This window comes from Salarias fasciatus, chromosome 4 (assembly GCF_902148845.1).
Source record: "Salarias fasciatus chromosome 4, fSalaFa1.1, whole genome shotgun sequence".
Lineage (NCBI taxonomy): Eukaryota > Metazoa > Chordata > Actinopteri > Blenniiformes > Blenniidae > Salarias > Salarias fasciatus.
In genome coordinates, this window is record NC_043748.1 from 16,704,762 (window position 1) to 16,729,330 (window position 24,569).

A 24,569-nucleotide genomic window follows, 5' to 3' on the forward strand; every position below is an offset into this window, starting at 1 on the left:
ATATTGATCTTCTTTTGCAGTCTTTGCTTAAATGACCTTTTATTAAACAACCAAAACAATATCCATGATTTCTCAAGAACTCAACCTTGGTATCTTGTAGCTGTGATTTGAACCGTGAGCAGTCAGTAACAGCATGTTTCCCAGAGCAGAACTCACATGTAGAGATGATAGAACTTGATGTATTTAGAGATTCTGGTTTAGGAACTGTTAATTGCTTGACTGTGTGCTCGGTTGTTGTTTCTGTATTCACTCCCACAGATGTTGCAAAGCTGCTGTTTCTGTTTCTGATGGACTTTGGTTCAAGTTTGTGTTTTGTGATCGATCTTTGGTGCGTTACTTGTTCTTGTATGTCTCCGAACAAAGGGTCCAAAAGCATTTTAGCTTGTTTTTCAATGTATTCCACAAGATGTTGAAATTTGACTCTTCTGCCAGTATTCTGCTGTGTTTCATAAGCTGTGGTTCGCCATTTTTCCCGAAGTTTGTATGGTAGTTTGGATGCGATCAGCCTTAGATTTGATGGAATATCCAGTTCTTCCATGTACTGTAAGTCTTGCATTACGTTACAGCATCCTCTCAAGTACATCGCATATGCATGCAGCGTTTTTCCATCTTCAGCTCTTATAGCTGTCCAGTTTAAGGCTTTGTCCAGGTAGGCATCACAAATCTTCATTTCATTACCAAAGTGTTCCTTCAAGAGGCGTTTTGCTTCAACATAACCTTGGTTTCCATCCATGTGAACACAGCTGCGAACCAAGTCCCTTGGTAAACCAGAGGTGAATTGTTCCAAATAATAAAGTCTGTCTCGATTATTTTTGGTTTTGTCTTCAATTAAATGTTCAAAAGCATGGGTGAAGGATTGATAAGTCAGCGGGTTACCATCGAATACTGGCATCTGTCTTGCAGGTAAGAGAGAGAGTTTCTGCTGTGAAACAATCAGCTCAGCAATGTCACTTTGTCTTTGCATCACCACGTTCAAGTCATCATTAGTCAGAGGATTGACTGTTTTATTTGATTCTTCAGTATGGATTTGGATAGTTCTCATTCCATTTTGAGTTTCAGATGTGTTCTCATCCTCATGCATGTTCCTCTGTATCAGTTGATGCTTGAGGGAACTCGACACTGCGTGGTGGAGTGGAGTTTTGGGGATTGCACCTAATTGAACAAATTCCACATCACATTCCACAGCTCCAGGTTTCTGCTGAGAGTCATAATACTCATTCATGCCATCACTTTGAACTTTGTCCTCCACATCACTGCGTTCAAGGACTTTTATTTTGGCAGTTGATGCTGCAAATTCTGCTTCCAGGTCCATTTGTTCCAGCTTGGTCTTCAGCTTTGTTTCTTCTAGTTGCAGTTCATGTTTCTTCTTTAAAGCTGCTGCTCTTGCCATCACTGCAGCCTGCTCAGCTTTGGCTCTTTTTAATTCTGAGGAGAGTGAGGAGGATCTGGAGGTTCTTGATCCAGCAGAAGAACGTTTTGATTTGTGTGATACATTTGAAATACTATCCAGTGGTCCCAGGTTTAATTGTGCAGTTTCTTTTTTCCACAGTTCAACTTCATTTAGGAAATAATTCAGGTTGGTTATTCTGGGTTCAAACCAGTCATTATGATCTTCTTCCTTTTCTTCTTCTGATAAGAACTCCTGCACAGATTTATGAGCATTTTTAAATTCACACACAGCTGATTTAAATCTTTCCAAAGCCTCATTGACTTCATCATGATTTCCAACATCTTTCATCAAAGTCTTTATTTCATTGAGCTTCCTGGTACACGCTCCCAGCCTGCCTCTGCGTGAAGCGATGCATGCATTTAATTGATCCTCAGCTTCAGCTGCGTTCTCAGCACCCACTGACATTGTCGCCAATTAATCACACCGGATCCAATATTTTCCACTTATTCCATCCAGGAACATCCTTCAGTCATTCATCCCTCATTTTGTGTGATGATGTAATCAGTTTGCGGTCAGTTTACAGTGCAGCCACGCCTCCATTCATAAAGTTGATCAGCTGCTTTCACTCACGGCCGCTGGCAGCTTCCTTCCTTGATAGACGGTGATCGGCTGATTTTGCAGACTTTCCCGTCTTCCTTTGAGCCTTCAGAGGAGTTTTCAACTTGTTGCGGCGATTCTTTTGTCCCAAGGTCCAGTGTCCCAAACAAACAAGGAATCACCTTTTGAGGAGGAGGTCTCGACTCGCAGATTCCAATAAGCACTCGCGGAGATATTTCTTAAACTCAAAGTTCCAGATTTATTAAACAAACCAAAATGATCTCTGTGGTTGACTCAAATCAAAATATAACAAAACAAATCAAATCTTTCTACGTTGTCTACTGTCTGCGCTTTCTGCGGTTGAAAACTGTTTCTCTCCTTCCTCCTTCCACAATTCCACACCTCCCCAGAACCCCTCACACCTGCGCTTTTATCCTGATTGCAGGGAGGAGGGCCTGACTGGGAGGAGGAGAGACACAGACTAAATTATCTACAAAACAAACAATTCTTAATTTCTTTGACCATAACTTAAATATATATCAAATACAGAAATTAAATTTACTTTCTTAATTGGCTCCAACAAATGGAGTCTTGACCCTCTCTTCACTGTGGAATTTTGTCTTCATTTTTCATTTGTGAAGGGAGAAAAAAAAAAAGATCATTGACGTAAATATCAGTAAAAAATATTGATCATCCCGCATGAAGACAAAAGTTTTATTATATTGACTTTTTGAAAGTGTTTACTCGCCATAAAGAACAGGATTTAACTTTCATAGATTTGTTGTTGGAAAAAAAATCCTGCGTTGTTTTAAATGTGATATCAATTCTGGAAACATAAAAAAAAAAAAAAAAATCTTAAAACAAACTTAATGATCAACTTCAGTTCCAACAATCCAAATCTAACTGTGATGTCCAATCATATGATGATAGCTCTTGAATCACATTAATGTTTGATGTTTTCTTTTTGTTTTGTCACAGATGAAAGGACACTGAAGGCTGCGATGGCTGAGGGCACACTGAGTTCCATTTCTTCAGATATTTTCAGAAAATCTTCTGTTTTTTGCATTTTTAAAGACTTGTGAATAATATGTGTGCATCAATGACTGATCAAACGTTAATAAAAATGACTTGTCTGAATACATTTCCTGGCATTGTGTATTTTTTGTGCATATGTTTTCAGTAATATGTTTTTTATAATTTATATGTTTCACTTTTCTTGGGTAACTGAACAGATAAATTCTGGTTCAAAGTCATGAAATAGAAACACATTACTTAAGTTTTTAGTGATAGTATCTCTTTAAATATTTTTCACATGTGGATTTGAAGTCATGAGTAAAATAAATGTTACTTAGACAACCACATTTACATTTATTACCATGATTTAAACCAATGGATTTGCATTTTTGTCAAGATATTTTCAGTCTGTGAAAGAAATTTCAGTTTTGCATTATTCTATTAATTGTTCTACATCATCATGATTTATTAAATAGTGGTTGAAATAGACATTTTGTATGTGTAGATATAATCAAACTGCAATTCAAAGTGCGACGCAACTTAAAAGATGAGTAATGAAAAGCACTGTGTAATTTTAAAACTTTTCATTATTCTTCTGCTGCATATTGTGTTTTTCATCTCACTAGTATTTTCCTTAAACTCCGTAAAACATTTCGTTGAGCGTCCCCAGACACCACTGTGTACCTTTGTCAGAACATTTCTAGGAACTTCTTGAAACCATCGCGCTGTAAAGGACGGTTATCAGGTCGGCTTTCAGTTCCCTGCTGTTTCTAAACATATGGATCACGTGGCCCTCATCTCTGCTCCTCTGGGACCGCACCTGCTGTTTGAAAACTTTGAGGAAACCGTCAGGTCTGGAAATAGATTTCCTCAAAACAAGAAACACAACAAGAAGTGGCAGAAGTACTCATATTCTTCTCATTTACATAGACGCACAAAGACTCTTGTAGAAGTCTTAATGTATCTCCATTACTGAGCTGAGCTGCTTCAATACGAGACTTTTGAACTCATGAGTTTGTGTAATGAGAGAAGAATATGACTATTATTAATTATTTCCATGTATAAATCATACAGCTTTGGCAAAATTTATTCATCTTCACTACTCTTGATGATAAACGGCTCCAAAGAAACTGACCATGGAGGGGACGGTTAGAGGAATCAAGCCCGAGCTGCCACCACCACTTACTGCACAGGACAGACTGTTTTTCCTCCAGAGGTCTTTACTGATTCACTCGCTCTGAAGGCTCAGTTGGTAGAGCGGTCAGCGGTAAATTTCATTTGGGAACAGTCAAAAAATCTATAGGTGTTACTTTTTGTGACTGCATAAAAAATACAAATGTTTTCAAACCCAGTGTCCTTGATAACTTTGACCCAAATGTACCTTGTCTACAATTCTACAATTTCATTTAGCAGACGCTATTGTCCAAAGCGACGTACAACACAAGCAAGAATATAGACATAAGAAAGAAAGAAACCATTAGTAAATGCTTCAATTGCTTCAAGTGCGATTGGTCAAGGGAGTTGCCATCAAGTTGCAGAAGAGGAGCCACTACCCCCCCCTTTTTTTTTTGTTTTTTTGTGTGTCAACTTAGTCAGTGGTACATAAGTGCTGGGTTTTAGAACACCTGATCTATTCTTCCCCGAACATGGGGTCGGATTAAGTCCCCAGGTGTTCTCTGAACAATTGAGTCTTCAATTGTCTCTTGAAAGTAGAAATAGACCTTGTAATGAACAGTGTCCCACGTGTCATCTGATATTATTTAAAGGCATATTCGAGGATTCTCCGCTGATTTCGTACAACATGGCCGTTTTGCCATTTTTGGAGCACTGCGCATGCGCGGCTCCCTCCGCATGAGGACTGAGGGGAGCGCGCACGTCAGCCGCACGTCAGCTTGTTTCCATCCGTGCAGCTGGAGCATCGTCTTTCTGCATAGGATTAAAACACATTTGTAATTATGTCGGACCCTTCTTCCAATCATACATAAGAATACGATCCGTAAAGTGGTGCCTTACGTGTTTATGCAACAGAAACACATCTGAATGGGATAATAAACATGTTATCTGTCCAGCAGAAACTTCCCCACATCGTGATCAGTCCTGAATCCCTTTTGTGCTTTGAATGTCCGCCACCTCGTGAAGGAATCTCTGAGTAAAACACGCGTTTCGTCCTTCTTTTCTATGGCCTTTCTTCTATCCTCTGCCATCTCAAACAATGTTCTTTTTTGTGGCTAGCCATCTTTGGAGGCGTTCGCGGGAAGAGCAAGCCGCTTCCGAATGAGGTGCTTTGGTCGCTCCCGCTGCATGTCACTTCCTAAACAATGCTCTGCGCATGCACGGCTCGAAACCAGAGCGCGCACAGAGGCGGCGACTCGACATGATATGTCATCACGCAAACGCGTTCCCACATTGACTGACATTATGACTGACCAATTACGATTTGGAACCATACAATTCTGATTGGTTCTAACCATCCTCCAGTATACCTTTAAACTCAAAATTATCCAAAAATTATGTTTTTGAGAAATTGTTTTCAAGGACAGGCCACTGAAAACTTCCAGAAGTTCTGAAAAGGAACACCAAATTGCTTAACATGAAATCAAGACAACATGAGGGTTAAATATTTTTAATATAATGAACATAAACTGAAAATCTGAGTGTGAAGCAAAAATACTGATTCACTCAGACTTTGAGTCCGTCTGCGAAAATCCCCCATAAAGTTAAGTTGAACACCCTGACATTTTCACTCCCAGTTTAAACCAATGGTTCATTTTAACACAAAGTAAGTGTATTCAAGTTAATTTTGTTGTTTTTCTGTGAATCACCGATGTGTACACCACCGTTTCTCTGCCTTTTCTTTTCAAAGGACTTTCTGTGTGTTGTTCAGTTCTCAGTCTTAGAAGTTAAAACAAGCCAGTATTGCAAAAGTTGCATGAACTATTTATTCAAGTATTTAATAGACTAAAACATTTAAGTATACTCGAGTAATGAAGTACTTCTACTTTGTCAATTTTGGCCTCTATCCATCAGGAACCATACAAATTTAATCATGTATAAAAATGCACAATTTAAAAATATATATGATACAATTTAGATCTTTTTCATTGATTACCACAACGTTATAAGTATTTTTAAAGTTTTTGAAGTTGTGTGAAACATTAGTGATCTAACCCACTGTAATAACCACTCAGCTTATGGATGAACAAGAGAATAACTGAGTGAGGAATAACTTCACTTTCTGAGCCAGACATGGAGACAAAGGATTGACTGATTCAACACTGTGATCTTGTCTCCACTGAGGCATGGGACTCTGTCAGCCAGTGGAAAGATGACTCCACTGAGTTGGAAATCCTGCTTTAACCGCCATCTGGTGGTCAAAATATGCATTTTCTAAGACAATGCTGTGAAACGTGATGACTCCACTCTCAGCACAGCACGGCTTCAGCTTTTCCAACAGAGGTCAGTGCAGTGAAGCTGTTCTGTTATACAAGCTCTGGTCAGGAGATGACTTTCATTTCTGCCATGAGGATTTGCATGGTCATAAACTCAGGATGAGTCAAATCAGTAAAACTGTCACATTTACAAGGAATACAAAAGGAAAAATTAAAGCATCAGTGTCAATGAGCACCAACGCAAACAAAGAATTTCCAGATCAATTAGTAAAAACAGAGTGAACTTTGTCACCAGAGAGCAACAAAGCATCTCTTGAATGTATACTTCTTTAGAGGGTGTTCATAAAATATAAAAATAACTTTAGGTTGTGTTATTGTGCTCATGTCTCTTCCTGTTTCAATGTCCGTCACAGTCAATACACCTAATTTAAAAAAAGACAGAAAACAAGAAAGAAAATCATATTAAAATACAGCAATGATTTGAAGAATTCCACACTTCACCACTCGGAACTATAACTATATTCAAAAACATAAATAGTAATTTTGAGAACTAATAGTCACTACCTTTTTACTTTGATGGAAATAAAATTCAGCTTTGTTGTTCCATTCTAACATAATTGAAATCAGCATCCATTAGAGAGGGGGAAGAGGTTTTGAGATGAGTGTATGTCACTGGGGTTCAGCTACAGCACAGTTTTTGGGACAGTTACTTTCAATACACCATCTTACACACCGTGACAAAAACGATAAAACTTAAGTCATCTCTTTTTCTCGTGGTCATCAGGTTTCAAACAAGGATCCCTGTGAATGAATAACTATATCAATGATAAATATCACACAAACTGACTGTAAAATCAAATTTTATTCTTTTTTTTATGAGTATTTTTCTTTACTTCAATCATTTTGACACCTCATTTCGAGGTTTTCTCATCTGTTGAGCCTTGCTGAGGGACCCACAGCAGTGACCATTCAGCAGTGGGAATGAAACCTGCAAACTCCTGATTACAGTCTCACTATCCTCACCTCTAATTTAGTTCATTTTATTAATAAACACATGAAATAATTGAGTTTTGTTTTGGAGTGTTCAGCAGTTGCAAAGCTCATGTTGGAGGATTTGTTAATGTACTGGATGAGATCAAAATCAAATAACCACATTCAATAATAAAAGGGGTATATATAAGACTTTATGCATAAAGTGAAGTTATAGAAATTAAAACTTTAACTTTAACTTTAACTCTCACATCTTTTATTTGTTAGGAAATCCCTTCCATCACCAGCTGCCAGTCAGCATTCAGCAGTCAGACAGTGGGACAGGTTTTTGTATGAGGATGACAGACAGTGTACAGTGGGGGCCACAGTGTCACGCCCCGTACCCCTCCAGCCTTGTGGGGGCGCTCTGGACTGGTTTTGGTTTTGTTTTCCCCATTTTTACATGTCCTGTCTCTCCTGCTTGTCTGTTCCTCATGTTCTCCTGCCTGGTCTCCTTCCTCGTTAGCGCCCTAATGTGCCTCACCTGTGTCCACCTTATTTAAAGCCCGTAGCCCTCACTTGTCGGTTCGTTGTGTGTGTTGTCCGTGTCCCTGCCCGCACCTCAGCTTGTTTGCATTACCCTGCTTTTCTGGACAATAAACCAGCTCAACTCTCTCTGACTGCCTGCGCGTGGGTCCTCCCTCCTGCACACGTGACAGAACGGACCGGCCACGTCTGGACCCAGCAGGCAGTAAGTCCTACCCCACGGATCCTCTGCCTCTGGCCGCCACCAGCGCAGCTCGCGCCCCCGGACCGTCTGCCTCTGGCTGCCGCCGGCGCAGCTCGCGCCCCTGGATTGTCTGCCTCGGGCCGCCGCCGGCGCAGCTCGCGCCCCCGGATTGTCTGCCTGTGGCAGCTGCCAGCAAAGCTGCTTGCCCCCGGACTATGTGCCTATGGCCCCCCGCCGGCGATAGAAGCCCGCGCCCCTCCAGGGCGTGTGCCGGCAAGGCTGCTCGCCCCTGCGATAAAAGCCCGCGCCCACTGGGCGTGTGCCGGCGAGGCTGCTCGCCCCCGGACCGTGTGCCTATGGCCCCCCCGCTGGCGAAAGAAGCTCGCCCCCCCATCGTGTGCCGCCATGCAGTCCCGACCCGTCCTGTTCCTGTTTGTTGCCGGCGTTCCTGTTCCTGTTTGCTGCCGGCGACCCGTCCTGGCTGAAGAGGTGCAGCCCTGGTTCCTGTCCCGTCCCGTCCTGTCTGCCGAGGTGCAGCCCCGTCCTGTTCCTGTCCGTCCTGTCTGCAGAGGTGCAGCCCCGACCCATCCTGTTCCTGACCGTGCTGGCTGCCGAGGAGCGCAGCACTCCCCGTTCCGTGCTGGCTGCCGAGGAGCGCAGCACTCCCCGTTCCGTGCTGGCTGCCGAGGAGCGCAGCACTCCCCGTTCCAGTCCGAGTCTTGTCCCCGTTCCAGTCCGAGTCTTGTCCCCGTTCCAGTCCGAGTCTTGTCCCCGTTCCAGTCCGAGTCTTGTCCCCGTTCCAGTCCGAGTCTTGTCCCCGTTCCAGTCCGAGTCTTGTCCCCGTTCCAGTCCGAGTCTTGTCCCCGTTCCAGTCCGAGTCTTGTCCCCGTTCCAGTCCGAGTCTTGTCCCCGTTCCAGTCCGAGTCTTGTCCCCGTTCCAGTCCGAGTCTTGTCCCCGTTCCAGTCCGAGTCTTGTCCCCGTTCCAGTCCGAGTCTTGTCCCCGTTCCAGTCCGAGTCTTGTCCCCGTTCCAGTCCGAGTCTTGTCCCCGTTCCAGTCCGAGTCTTGTCCCCGTTCCGAGCCTGCCCTCCTCTGCCTTGTGCGCCAGGAGGCGCACATGGAGAGGGGGGTACTGTCACGCCCCGTACCCCTCCAGCCTTGTGGGGGCGCTCTGGACTGGTTTTGGTTTTGTTTTCCCCATTTTTACATGTCCTGTCTCTCCTGCTTGTCTGTTCCTCATGTTCTCCTGCCTGGTCTCCTTCCTCGTTGGCGCCCTAATGTGCCTCACCTGTGTCCACCTTATTTAAAGCCCGTAGCCCTCACTTGTCCTTGTCGGTTCGTTGTGTGTGTTGTCCGTGTCCCTGCCCGCACCTCAGCTTGTTTGCATTACCCTGCTTTTCTGGACAATAAACCAGCTCAACTCTCTCTGACTGCCTGCGCGTGGGTCCTCCCTCCTGCACACGTGACACACAGTGAATCACACAGTTACAAAAACCTGTCAAGGGAAGTCAGCTTGATCCTGTATGAACCGTACGCACGGGAAGCCGAGTTTCCATCGATGATATGAAGCCAAACTACTTCTCAAACCACCAAAATGTAAAACAGCTTTTTTTAGATTTGCTTACATACTTTAAAGCTTCCTGAAAAATATGAAAATGTACACTTATCATTGAGCAATAATGTTTCATGAGAAACTCAGAGAATAAATAAGAGAATAAAGTGTATTTAAAATAATCATTCAGCCCTAAATGATTTGAATTGAAGCTAATTTACACTTAGAAAGAAAAATAAAGCAGTCAAACTAATGTACCATGGATTAATATGGATCACTATGGGGACTCATGTACAGTTTAACCAGAGATACAGTGACTTCAGTACATTCACCTTTTGCGACGTCCAGACTCTGGATGACAAACCTAAAAAAAATAAATAAAAAAATGCACATGTTTTAATAAACAAGCTTTATTATTTTTTTTTTTTTTTTGCTTTTTTTCTTCTTCTCAAATCACACCAGTGTCATTTGTCACTGTGTCCTGTTAATGTGAGACTAAACTAAAATGAAATCCAGAGTTTAAGCTGCAGGCATATGTGTGGCGTGACAGCGAGTGTATATGGTGGAGTTACTGTACAGGGTTGCAACACGGTGTCAAACTACGCCCAGTGTGATATATGCTGTGATAAAAACCTGCTATGGAAGAAGAGGATGTCTGTCACTTCAGAAAGCCTGGATGTAGACTTTAAGAGCCATACACACTCCACATGTCCAAAATGTCTCACTCAAATGAAAATGTCCATCATTAGCTGGAGCAATCACCATTGGTTGTCTGTGTATGAAGGTAATAATTCTATTATAACTAAAGTCTTTTATTTTGAACTTATTTTGTTCAATAAAACAACAAAGCATCAAACATTCCTCCTAAAGGCCTGAGTGTCAAGTACTTTTTTAATGTTTTTCTTGTGTTGATAGATACATAGTTAGACAGAGACATATGCATACATAGATAAAGGTTTTTGTGACAAAATGGTTGAATACACACAATCAAATTTGTGCTGAGATACTGTGAATAAATACATGATGAACACATGAAACACCCACTGAGTGTGCGCAAACATGAGGCAGCAACAAAAAAAAAAGTTTTAAGACAAACCTTTTCACAAGAGAGGGCAAAAACACTACATGGTAAAATAATTGTAAAATTTCATAATTAATAAAATGTATTGAGCTTTGTGTCATGATGATATTGATCAAGATTGGACTTCAACACCAACAGCAATAAAACTTATTGAACACAAAAACCTTCTGCTTTCTGATGTTTAAAATCACTCTTTTACTGCTTCCTGTAGATTTACAATAAAACTGTCTTCAGATGTTTAAATATTGTCAGACGATCTGAAAACAGTGATATAGTTCCAGAGCAAACCATCCAAGAAATTCATCAAAAATTAAAAAAAAAACAATTATAATTTGTATTTGATGTTGTATTTTTATAAATCCTGAAATAAAAATACTAAAATAAAGAAAGATATGTCTGATGTTTTTCTCCCTGAGAGTAACAACCAATGATGATTCATTCTATCAGGCAAAGGTTTTTGTCTAAGTGTCTGTCATTGTGTATGGAGTGACGACCACAGTGTTTAATGATCCAACAAAAACCTGCACTGATCTGAAGGCAGCGCGGCATTAAAAACTGACAATACTGAGCAAATTTCTCTGCAGCCTGTCAAAAATAAAGAAAATTAACAAAGCATTCATCAATTCTGAGGTTTTCTCACATATTCTGAGTATATTAATTTTCTAAAGAGGAAACAAGAAAAGCACAGTTTCAAAATGGATTAAGTTTATTTTGGTGGATTAAAGCACCACAGTTAATGACAACAAAAATCTAACTAAATATAATCAGGTTCTGAAATGTAGCTGAATAAATCCAACAGCTTTTGGTGATTTTTGTGTTGTTTTGATGAACCTCGGTGCTTCTGCAAACACAAACGTCTGAATCCAACATTAACCTCTTGATTATTTTTTTACTTTTAATCCCCACAGACAAGACAAGGCAACTATTTTTAAAGCAATACAAGAGTATGCAGGACAACATGACTGCTGTTCTGAAAGAAAGGAACAAGCCTCCTGCCTTTTTCTGGGAGCTTCTTCATAACATTTGGTTCTGAAAAAATGAAAATCAACTTTTCCAACTTCAACTCTGGGAAAAGTGTTTTGTGTCTGAAGGATACAGAGTTTTGCAGACCAGCAGCAAAATTTTAATTCAGCTTTTGTCATGTTTGTAAAGACCAGTGAGACAGACACCCAAGACACTGTCCAAACTCGACACAGAATTTTTTTTAAGTCAAGACTTCAATTGGAGAAATATTCACAAGGAGACCAGAGGTCAAACTACCATGTGGCCTAAAAATTGAAAAGAATTAAGAAAAAAGAAAAAAAAAAAAACTGAAATGAATAAGGATATTTTTGAATTCGCAAAACTCACAGTTTCTTCCATTCATGAAAAATAATGAAAAGGTTAATGTGGAGGTTCAGAAAGACCAAACCAAACCAGCTTGTTACTGGTTTCACCTGGAAATGTGTCTGAATGCAAAATAAGAAAAATATACACAAACAGTAGTTTTTATATTAGTGATAGATACAATAGTATGGTTGAATCTACATCAATGAATGTGATCTTGTATTCATTATTGTTTACATAAGAAAATATTCAGCAAGAAATGTTCATTTTCTTCACGAAAATACATATTTCAACAAAGTGTTGCACTTCACGCCACATTTTTTCAGATTTATTAAAGTTCATCAAATCAAACCTTTTCAAAGTGGAGAATAATCCAGCATCAAAAGGCACATCAAAGACAAAGTTTTTTAAAAAGACACAAAAAAAATGAAAATTTATGTTTAGTGTCTGCCAATAAAAACACAGCAGCAGACAATAAATAAGTCCGGACAGACTCAGTCACAGGTTTTTGTATTGGTGTGAGCCAGTGTGGCTATACGGGGAGCCACAGTGACACAAGGAAGGACAAAAACCTGTCTGCAAATGATCTGAAGCAACAAGTCAGCACATCATATGAAAAACAAAACCTCAGATAATTCCCTCATTGACTAAAGTTATATGATCGTTTTGGACACAGAGTGAAAAGAGAGAGTGAAAGCTCATGGATTTTTTACAAAAAGATGATTTTTTTTTCCTGCTGTACAGTGTTGGATCAGTTTGCACAAGTCACAGTGACAGCAACAGAAACTGAAATGCTGATGAAATGCTGATATTGATGAAAAAAAAAAAGCACACAAGTCCATTTCTGCTCATTATATGTATCAAGTAAGGGTTTTGGAGGGCAGTGAGAATGTTCAAATATTGAGAATGTTTCAATGACTGTCACAGGCTGGTGATAGACTGAAAATGCCAGGAGCAACAGGTATGAGACGGAAACTCCTAATAAGAAACAGACACACAGACAAAACATCCCTGAGAAACACAGTCCACCCAGAGAAGAACACAGACCAACTGAAGCCCAACTGAGAGCAGCCATCAGGTGCAGACAATCACACAATCAGGCACAGGTGAAAGACATCAGGGCAGAACAGCAATCAAACACGATGAGGGGGAAGCTGAGGAGCCTGAAACCAGAAACATAATCTAACAAAAAATAGACAAGACAAACATGGACCCTGACAGACTCTGAACATGGCATAGTTATCCTCACTTGTTCATGTTGTTTTTAAATATGTTGTATTTAATCTGAATACTAGAAGAACAGAAATTCTCAGAACAAATAAACAACTGCATTGCGTACACTGCAAAAAGGTAAAATACTGAAAACAATCTTGCATCTAAGTTTGTTAATATTTACATTCAAGCACAAAGAAATTCAAATGTCAAGATGCAACAGAAAATGCTGACCATGCACCTTGTTAGACTGAGGTTTTTGTCAGAGTGTATGGTGTTGTGTACAGCACAGTGGGAGCTGGTATCACAGTGTTTGGTGGTATTACAAAAACCTCCACAAGACTGATCTGAAGCACAGAGTTGCCTTTTATTTTCAGTTTTAACCACAAAAGACACAATAAGCAGGAAAACTTACCATGTCTTTTTTAATGCATAAACATTATATTTTACTTATTAAAAAAAAGATACACGATCACACTTACATCAGAATTATTCAATAATGTTTTAATTTTGAGGAAAAAGTTAAGCAAATATATATTTACTCAGGAGAATATGAATTGCTGATAAATTAACATTTCAATATTACACTCAGAAAACATCAACAGATCTTTTCAACTTATAAACGATAATATCAGTATTTAGATATATATGTCAGACTTGTGGTTTTCAGTGTCCTCACTGCTTAATATTTATGGAACACAGGAAAGCATCCAAACCACAGCAGGTGCTTCCGCACCGAGCCAACAAACTGACACTTCAGACTGGAAGACCAAACTGTAACACATCTCCCAATTCAATAATCCTCACCAGACTGAGCGACTGTGGCTGAGTGGGGGAAGGGTGTTGTCTTCCACTTCCAAAGCTGATGTGTCAAAGTGTCCCTTTGCAAAATACTGAAGCCCAAGTTGCTTCCATTGGAGGTTCAGCAACTGTTTGTGTTTTTGAATGACTGAACGTAGCAGACAGTGCTCAGAGATTTTTATTCTTCTTAAAGCGATACTTCAACATTCTGGCAAATTGGCCCATTTAGTGCAATTATTTAGTCATTTCGAACAGCATACTTACTTTTTTTGTGAGGGCGAGCTGTTGTTTATTCAGAGGTGAGTCGGGGAAGGTTTTCGGGACGGACACAATGGAAGTGGATGGTATTTTGGTTCCCCCTCGTCAAACTCATCAAATACACAATATCACAACCCCAAAACACTTTGGTGGGCAAATTATAATCCGCACATTCACTACGCTGTGGAACACCAACAAATAATATTGTAGCGTTACGACACTGAAGCAAATACTGGGAACTACTTTTTCTTTTGAAATCACTACGCCCAGACAAGTAGTTCCGTCTCAGCAATCTTCACATAAACAACTCAATCTCGTAATTTTGCATTAATATTTCACAGCGTAGTGAATGTGCGGATTATAATTTGCCCACCAAAGTGTTTTGGGGTTGTTGGATTGTGTATTTGATGAGTTTGACGAGGGGGAACCAAAATACCATCCACTTCCATTGTGTCCGTCCTGAAAACCTTCCCCGACTCAACTCTGAATAAACAACAGCTCGCCCTCACAAAAGAAGTAAGTATACTGTTCGAAATGACTAATGAATTGCGCTAAACGGGCCAATTTGCCAAAATGTTGAAGTATCGCTTTAAGCAGTGAAAAACAATAAAATTGAAGTAAAATTGACAATTTACCTCAGTCAGATTAAATCATTGTGGTTCAGTCAGGTCCAGGTCCTTGCCAGCTCCCTTGGCCCACTGACACCATACATAAGACCACAGGCTAAAAACCTGGCTGTTATCATTGATGGGGCAATCAGAGTTGATGAGCAGATCAGTGCAGTGGTGAAGGCCAGCTTCTTCCAGCTTCGGCTCCTCGCTAAAGTCAAGCCATATCTAAGCAGGCCTGATCTAGAAAAAGCCACCCATGCTTTTATCTCATCGCACATCGATTATTGTAATTCCTTGTATGTGGGCATGGACAAGTCTGAACTGAACCGCCTGCAGCAAGTTCAAAATGCAGCCGCTCGCCTACTAACTGGAACTAAAAAACAGGACCACAGAACTCTGGTGCTTTCCTCACTCCACTGGCTTGTGGGTAGGTTCAGGATTGATTTTAAGATTCTTTTATTTGTTTTTAAGTCGCTGAACGGGCTGGCCCCAAATTATTTATCAGACCTTAAGGTTCATTGGCCGTCCAGAGCCCTGAGGTCAGCTGACCAGCTGACCTTTTACTGTTCTATTTTATTTACTGGGAAGCACTTTAGCTGGCCATAGGTCCTTTTTAAATATGCTATATACATAAAGATGACGTTAACATTGACATTCAAATGCAGACTCTTCTGGGTAAAGAAAAAAATAATCATTGATGGTGAAATTTGTTTTTGTCAATATATTAATGCTGTGAGTGCCGTCCTGACCACTTTGCAGTAATCAGTTTATCTAATGATCTGTTTTGTCCAGTTCAAGGAGTAGAATTTGCCCTGGACAGGTGTCCAGTTTGTCCTTTGTCAATCTCGTGGTCAAAGCCTAAATTTTTCAGATTAAAAGTCTACTTTGATCATGTAACCAGCCAAACTCACAGGTGCCTCGAATACAGCCAGAAACCAAATGATGAAACCGACATCTGGCTTCAGCTTTCAAATTGTTATCTGATTGGCAATTTTGTTTTCAACACCAAAGCTGTGTCGGATTTGGTCGAATCATTTTGAACTGAAGAAATAGATGCAGAAGTGCAGGGGAGCCACCAGGGAGTTTGGGTCCCATGAAAAGAAAAGAAAAGAAAAGAAAAGAAAAGAAAAGAAAAGAAAAGAAAAGATAGTGCCCTGTTCACTTTGTCAGTATTACAATTTTATCAGGGGCCTTTCTGGGCCCCCAGAATCCTTCCCCTGTTTCCCCCCTTTTCGGCGCCCCTGCAGAAGAGGTCATTTGCCACGGTTACATGATGTTTTTTAATTCATAATTATTGAAGAATCTTCCAAATTAAAGTATTCTTCTTTTCATTTGCATTGGGATATTAATTACGAAATAAGGTTTACATGAAAAACAGGTTTATTCACCTTTTTTTAATTGATTTAATTCCGATTTAGCACTTCGGCTTGAAAGGATTCTGATTCGACAGGGAGATGAAGTGGCATTGACATGTCCACTATTAATAATAATAATTCTTCATGCAGTATTAGGCGTTTACAAGGTCATTTAAAGTGGAATTAAGTTTTCTTGGGAATCAAAATTCTCATGTAAACATGGCCATTATAACCAACAACCTGCAACCCCTATGAAGACAGACAGACAGACAGACAGATTAAACTTTATTAATCTCCCAAAGGGAGAAATTCAGACGTCCAGCAGCACACACAAATCATATGCACGCAAATAAATAACAAAAGTACAATAAAATAAAATAGTGCTGATGTACTCGGTTTGACAGCCTGATTGCTGAGGGGATGAATGACCTCTTGAAGCGCTCGGTTCTGCAGCGCAATGACAGGAGCCTGTTACTCCGGCCACTCTTTTGAGCTGCGACTGTGTCGTGCAGTGGATGTTTGGAGTTCCTCAAGATACCCTGCATTAGGGCCCTCATCCTCCTCTCCAAGACTGCTCCAACTGAGTCCACCTTCCTCCCCATCACAGATGCACACTTCCCTATCAGTCTGTCCAGCCGACTGCTGTCTCCTTTTGTCAAACTGCCACCCCAACAGACAACCCCAAAGAAAACAGCACTTGCAACAACAGACTGGTAGAAAATGTACAGCATGTCACCACACAGGTCAAAGGAATTCATCCAGGCTGCAATATGAAGGATGTTAAGGTGAGAGTAAACTGAATACAGAAAGCAGTCTCAAATTGTTCCAAAACAATGTTGGCAGTGTGAGTTTTGTTGAACAATTACCGAGTACCTTCCATATTATGCATGTCTATGTGTAGGTACAATCACACACATGTACGAGAAATGCTGTTGTAACCTGTGTGAACAAGGCATATGATGTGTGGCGACAAACCATGTCTTAAAATGTATGCATGTTTCTTCTTTTCCTTTTCAAAAAATAATCAACAGACACCTGGGCAGTTATAACCGTGTCTGTTGTAGAGAGTTGGTCAGTCCTGAAAAGGGTAAGTCGGATTGGGAAAGGTCAAGAAAAAGGATAACATTACAAGTACCTGAGGAACCAAAAGGGCTCCCAGATGGGCCATCAGGGGACACGGCTGTTTATGACAGAATGTCGCATATAGTCAAAAAGAAAAAAAAAGAGATGCAGCTGTGTTTTGAGGGTGGATCCTCATAAACTGTATTCAAGAGTGGAGTTGAGAATTTTTTTGACATGAATCCCAACACTGGCGTAACTCTCAGGAATCCCAATGTTTTCATTTGGCTTCAGTATGAGCAGCTGGCGAGGAGGACGCTCATTCCCTCAGTTCATTCATTCATGCCTCAATGTACCCCGGACCCCAGCCCTCTTCCCAATAATAACCAGAGCACTCAAACAAGTATAAATACTGTCAGATACTGTCATGCTATCAAAGTTAAATCAATAATCATGAGTTAATTAAAATTCCTATTGACGCCACTAATTTATTTGATGCGTGTTTTGTGACCCTCATCTTGCACTGTAGTTTGGGAGACTGAGAGACATGTGATGTGATACTGCACACTCCTGTATAGTAGGTGGCAGCACCTCAAAGCTGTTTGTGATACGCCAAAACAAAAGAAGAAGAAGAAGGAGAAGCAGTGTGGAAAACTCAGGCATAATTCGTCAAATACATCATGAGTGGCAGTGAGTGGCACCTCCACAAGATGGCCGCCGCATGCATGCAGCATCTCCGTATGTAATGTCTGAGGTAACAACACATTGGATGGGGAGCAGGGAGGAATGAGGAGGCTGTGCCATTTTTTTCTTTTATGAAGGTTCCAGGTAATTCTCTTCTATTCCTGACCAAAAGGACTTGCTGGTTCAGGAGTCTGTTATTGTGATGCATAAGCTCAATCAGTTTGTGTTGAAAAATGTTTGAAAAACTGAAAATTTAGTTGGTTGGACACCACATAGTCAGATTATTACTAAATGATGTTCCGTTCAGGTCAAAATGTCCTTCCAGGCTATTTTTTGAGCCTGCAAAATGTTCGAGGTTATTTGGAGATGATGCTGGACAGTATTAGACATTGTTCTGGATTGTGACAACAACAATAAACATACATTTACATAAAGCAAGCATATTTGTCCACGCCCATGTTGATGAGATTATTAAGAACTTGAAAGTGTTCCCTTTAATGTACATTTACATTGACAAAACTGTGTGATCAATTTGTGATTAATCAATAGTTAACTATGGACAATCATGCGAATAATCGCGATTAAATATTTTAAGCAGTTGACAGCCCTAATAAACACTGATAAAACTCAAACAAACAAATGCAAAAACATGCATCTAAAATATAGTGCAAGTTCTTTTTTTTAACCTGCACTGTCCAGCATCAAAGCAGCAGTATGGAGGTCTGGCTGCCTCCATCTGCCCGACAGATTTGCTCTTCCAAGAGGAGCTTATAGACATAAAGCTCTAAAGATTGTATGATTTCTTACTTTATTTTATTTATTTTGAATACTGATACATGACTTTTCTGGACCTGACCTGGGGACAGAAATACAGGAAGAATGTGAAGGAAACAAATAAGGGAACAAACAAGCGAACAAAAAAGAGAGGAGAGAAGGAAGAGAGTGCAAAGACTCGACGATCCTTCAATTAACCGACACTCTGACGACCGGCCAGTGTGACTGCACAGAGATGTAACAAAGAACATCCTACAGATTTTTGTTAGGAGGCACAACTGGGACGTGCAAGGTGCAAGGTGAGGATCCAGGTGTCAAATTACAAACCAAGGCATCAGGAGAGACCTAATACAGATCGCCATTAGTCGAACACCCCACAAGCCAACAAGGTGACCGAGTCCACATGAAGGATATGAAGACTGATTTAAGATCAGCGTGATCGACGGGTTCCAGGCCCGACGAAAGGGTCTATATGGACTAGCATGGACTGAAATATCTGGACACATTCACTTTTAGTTTGCCACTGCTTGCCTGATATCTTTGTTTTGCCTTGAGGTTTTTCGATGCATGCCTTCTGCATTTGTGTTTTAATGTTTGTGGGGGAAGTGTTCTGGGTTCTGATGTTTGTTGTGTGTGACCTAAAAATGTCAATAAAAATATTTATCAAAAAAAAAAAAAAAAAATCAGCGTGATCAAGCAATGTAACTGTATTCATACAGATGTGACCTCTGACCTCTGACCTCTGAGAAGACCAGAAGCACGCCAGAAAGGCCCTTAGTGCCCAGACAACTGGCGACAATCCCAGAGCCCAGATCCCAGCCGCCACCCCAGGCAGACGTCCATGCACCGGTCCAGAAGTGGGCAGAGGAAGGCCCCGGCCGGGACCCCTGGCAGACACGGGAGCTGGGGCCCAGCGGACTAAGACCAGAAGGCGCCGACCACGCCAGGCACCGGATGCCCATCGCGAGCAGAGCAGAGGGTCCAAGGTCCAAGAGCCCAAGAACAGGCCCCACCCACTCAGGCAAAGAATGAACACACTCAAGAGAACCGGCCCCCACAGGCCGTGACCCGCCCCAGTCCACGTTCGAAGAAGGAACAGAAGTGATTGGAGTTTTCCTCTTCTCTTCACTTTATTTGTGCTCATAATCCACAAAGGTGTGTATGTGTGTGTGTGTGGTTTTAACAAACAACAAAATACAACTGAAGATAAACACATCCACAATAAACTTCGTCTGTTATTATACCCAGTCTGTCTAAACAGCAGCAATGAAGTTTGTTTTCGAAGGGATTACAATCCAACATCACTCCACCTGCTTCAGCTGGTTCTCTTTCAACTTGTTAAGTCACCATTACTAATATGTCACTTCCAGTGGAGGAACCGGCAGAGTGCCTTTATTGTGAAAGTCCATATTTGCAACTTCCGATGACTCATGAGCATTCGCTCCGAACGTCGGCGATAAATGCTAGTTTAATGAGTCATACCACATTTTTAGTGTACCATTAGCACTTGGTTACCTATACTGAAGCTGCACAATGACGGTCTCATAGCCCACCAGGGTGTCCGCCAAACCTTTTAAGTCTGGGCGCCCCGCCCGTGCTAAATTGTGCAGCAGCCGGACAACGGAGAGGAGAAAAAAAAACAAAACTCTCTGACGGTGGAACACCGGCAGCGCGTCGTATACAGACATTGTGACACTTTCCGGCAACAACCGCCACATCATAGATCTGTAAACAATAGACGCCATAGATATATAAATGACAGAAGCCGCATCGACCGCTGTCTTGGAGCAGCCTCCCGCTCTACTGGTATGTTTAACCGTGAATGAAACAACCCGCGATGTCGTGGATTTTACCACCTGCTGCTGGAGTCATGGCTGCTCCAGAGAGAGAAACTCATTCTTTGGCTGGAAACTTAGGCATTTTGAATTTAAGTCAGATGAGACCCAGAACTTCTCAGTACATTGTAAATCCTGCCTCCCAGTTGTGAAAACGGTCTCAACATCCAGGGACTGAACATCAAACCTGAAGAAACATCTACAGGTATCAAACACACCTGAACTCACAGTGAAGCTAAAGTGTTATGAGCCTGCTAACCTGTCAGTAACCTGCTGCTGAGAACCACAGCCTCACCAGGCTGAACTCAGAAGAATCTGATGGAGGCAATAATATCTTCAGCCTGGATGGAGGATTGATTGGAGACTGCATGTTTCCTTCTGTCACTGAGGAATAAATCAACTCTGAACTGTTGAAAAAAAAAATACTGAGCATGGCATACCTGAACACAAAGCACTGCTCCTCACTACAGCAGTACAGCCACACAGCAGACTGAGTATATAATATAAATGTGTGTTAACACTGTCAATGCGGCTCCTGATGCTGATGCTGTTCTGTGGAACAACTGGAGGAACACAGTCTGAACTGATGAAGCTGATCCTGAGTCAGAAAGAAAGAAAGTCAGATTCTCAGTAGGTTCAGAGGACGTCATGTTGTTGGTATTAATTGGGGCTGAACACACAGAGTTCAGCAGAGTTCATGACACTCAGAGCATTTAGTGTTTACTGTGTGGAGTTGTCAATACACTGAGGATGACACATTGTTTTGTATTTGTCGATGTCTTTATTTTTATGCTTGCTCGTGAAGTAATCTAAAAGTAACTAAAAGTAATCTGGTACGTTACTTTTTTATTGAAGTAATTAGAGTAAGTTACTAATTACATTTTTGACAAGTACCTTGTAATTGTACCGGATTACAATTTTAAAGTCACCCTCCCAACCCTGGTCTCAACACACACATTGCTGCCTGTGTGACGTCACTGACCTGAAACCCAACTCTGAGTCTGGCTCACCCTGTATGATTAATATGATTATTTCAATGAATAGTGCTAAATAATTAAAGGAACTTGACAATAACTAAACACTAAACTGGTGACCTTGTGGCCTTTTCTTCAAGGAGAGACCTAATACAGCCAGTCATTAATCTAACACCCAGCAAGACAACACGGTGACTTTTGTGGGGAAAAAAAAAAAAAAAAACAAAAAAAAAAAAAACAAAGTTGCCAATTCCTGTCAGGAAAGTTCTATTTCATGTCATCATCGAGTTTGCATAGATGCCAATTTCAATATCTAGGTAAAATTATTTGATGACATCATTTAAAACTGATACATTGTTGCCAATTTCTCGTCAGGAAAGTTGTAAATGACATCATCATACAGGAACTGGTGCAAAGTGCACCACGTAACATGAATTTGGTAATGCATCAATCTGCATCCATCTGATAATCGAAGAATGGGACGAGGCTATTATCTAACCCTGTTGAAGTTGGCATTGTTGTCTTCAACTCCAGTAAAGAAGTCTTGTTGTTTGAACCCCTGAAGGGACTGAAGCTGAGGAGAGGGGCTGAGAAAGAGGAAGTGTTGTTCACACCAACTGATGGCACACACACTTCCTTTTATGTAACCAAGAGGAAATGGGACATCTCAGGAGAAATGCACATAGATAATATGGTGGGAATTATTTTATCACTGTAATCTTGCTGCTTCCAGGTTAATAAGTATCTGTCATAGGCTGTCATATGACATGTAACACTGTGACTACAGCTTTGACTACTGGGGGAAAGGGACTCAAGTCACAGTAACTTCTGGTAAGTAATTAATTTATTTGGACTGAAAAGACATTTTTGATGTTATCCTGTTATTTTGTCTTTAATTTAAATTTCTGCATGTATGTTGAATGTGACATCAAACATCTTCCACATGAGCAGAGCTGGATGACATATTAGGTTTAATGGATTAAAAATTATACATTTTATTTTAACTCTTTGAGGAAGTTTTCTGCTCCCACCATGTTTTTGTATGTTGGTTGCATTGACTTTTTTCACTGTGATGCTGCTTTTGACTACTGGGGAAAAGGAACGATGGTGACTGTCACATCAGGTAAAATAAGCTTTTTCTTCTCATATTGTTGTCATAAATGTCAAAAATACACAGGTGAGAATGTTTGGTCCTCAGTGGGGAGAAAACTGCTTTTTAAAATATTTGGGTTTGCACTTTGGATGTCAGATCACAAAATAATAATACTGTAACAAACAGGTAAGCAAACCTTTGTTGTGTTATGTGTAAATGTGAATAGAAAAAAGTTTAACTTATTTAGAAGATGGTGAAGTCAAGAGCCTTACAAAAGTTGTTTTTGTACATTGAAAGTGTTGGTTTGTTACACTGTGATGATGGTTTTGACTACTGGGGAAAAGGAACAATGGTGACCGTAACAACAGGTAAAAAATAATCTCTTCCTTATGTCCTTTGTGATATTGTGATATTTATTCTGTTTGCATGACATTTAAACCTCAGTGGCAAATTTAATTTGAGATGTTTTTGTTGTTGAGAGGTGGGTATATTGTGGCAACAAGGTTAAATGAAGCTGGTAAGTCAGTCTTTTTTCTTTTTCCTATATAAATTTCAGTTGGAAACGTTTGTTTCATTTATTGTTGCTTCATTTTGGGAATACAGTTGTGACTCCATGTGCCAAATTACTAAATGTGAATGTGTTATGTGTTACATTTGTGGAAACTTTATTTTTAAATGTGCAAATAATTTGACTTCTATTCAAAAAAGGCAGTTATATGCTGGAATGAAAAAAACAGAGTCCGATTATTTTTTTTGTTAATTTTCTTAAACCTTAAAACTGCTATTGACAAAAAGTTATTCCAAAAAGAGATAAAAAAAAAAAACAGTGATGTCTTGTAAAAACTAAATTAAACCTTGTGGCACAAGTGCATCAGAATATTCCTCTATGAATTATAATTTGTGGAAGATTCTCTCTGGATATCACCAAAAACTAAATATATGAGAGAGATTCATAAAACCATCATGAGTTTTTGTTATAAGTACCAAAAGACTTTCAGAACTGTGATGACTGGTCTTTTGACTACTGGGGAAAAGGAACAACGGTGACTGTAACAAAAGGTAAAATATCATTTTCTTCATTATATCGTTTACGATGACAATGTAATATTTACTCTGTTTGCATTACATTTAAACCTCGGTGGCAAATCTTTATTTGACATGTTTTTGTTGTTGAGAGGTATATTGTGATAATGCTTTCTAAAGAAAAAGGAAAAAAGGTAAAATGAACACTGGTAAGTCATTTTTTTTTTAATAAATTCTAGTTTAAGTTGATGACAGAGTCATCAGGTAAGAAGAAAAAGAACGAAATTTTCATGTGTAACATGAAATGTCTAATTTGTTATATTGAATTCTGACAGAAATATTACACTCATAATTGTTAAAATAAGATCAAAGTTAGTTATATTAGTGCACTTAATATATTAAACTTTAAAGTGGACTTTTTTAAAGTTAAAGTTAGTAAATGGGCTTTTAGTACTACAGGCTGAGTAAATTCAGCACTGTGCTACAGCTATGGCTATGGTTTCGACTACTGGGGAAAGGGTACAACCGTAACAGTTTCATCAGGTAAGACAATTATTATATCTCATACACAACTTCTAAAGTTAATTTAAAGTCATGCATGTTGATGATAAAATACCGTGAACTCAGTTGATGTGTTTTGGTTTGAATCTGTTGAAACAATCCCTGTTCCTTCATTGATTCTTTGTTAAAAAAAAAAAAGGAAAAGAAATTATAATTTTATTGAGAAGTTCATTGTTTTATCAGTCATTTCTTTTCTGATAACTTTTTTTTAAATTGTGTTTTCTAAGTTTTAATTGTGATAACTGGTGTTCTGCAATATGGGATACTGTTATTTTGTTGTTG

General features: G+C 40.1%; 1 protein-coding gene across 2 annotated transcripts in view; it reads left to right on the forward strand.

The window, feature by feature from the left end:
* The window catches only part of LOC115387515 (immunoglobulin mu heavy chain-like), a 167,584-nt gene that overhangs the window by 134,601 nt on the left and 8,414 nt on the right, over positions 1-24,569 (forward strand). The window contains exon 5 of one of the 2 annotated variants that reach the window (XM_030090249.1): positions 22,683-22,733. In XM_030090249.1, coding sequence (XP_029946109.1) covers positions 22,683-22,733 — 51 coding nt within the window. Of the gene's footprint in view, positions 1-22,682; positions 22,734-23,701; positions 23,763-24,569 lie in introns of both variants that reach the window. The other variant, XM_030090248.1, reaches the window with a different exon arrangement.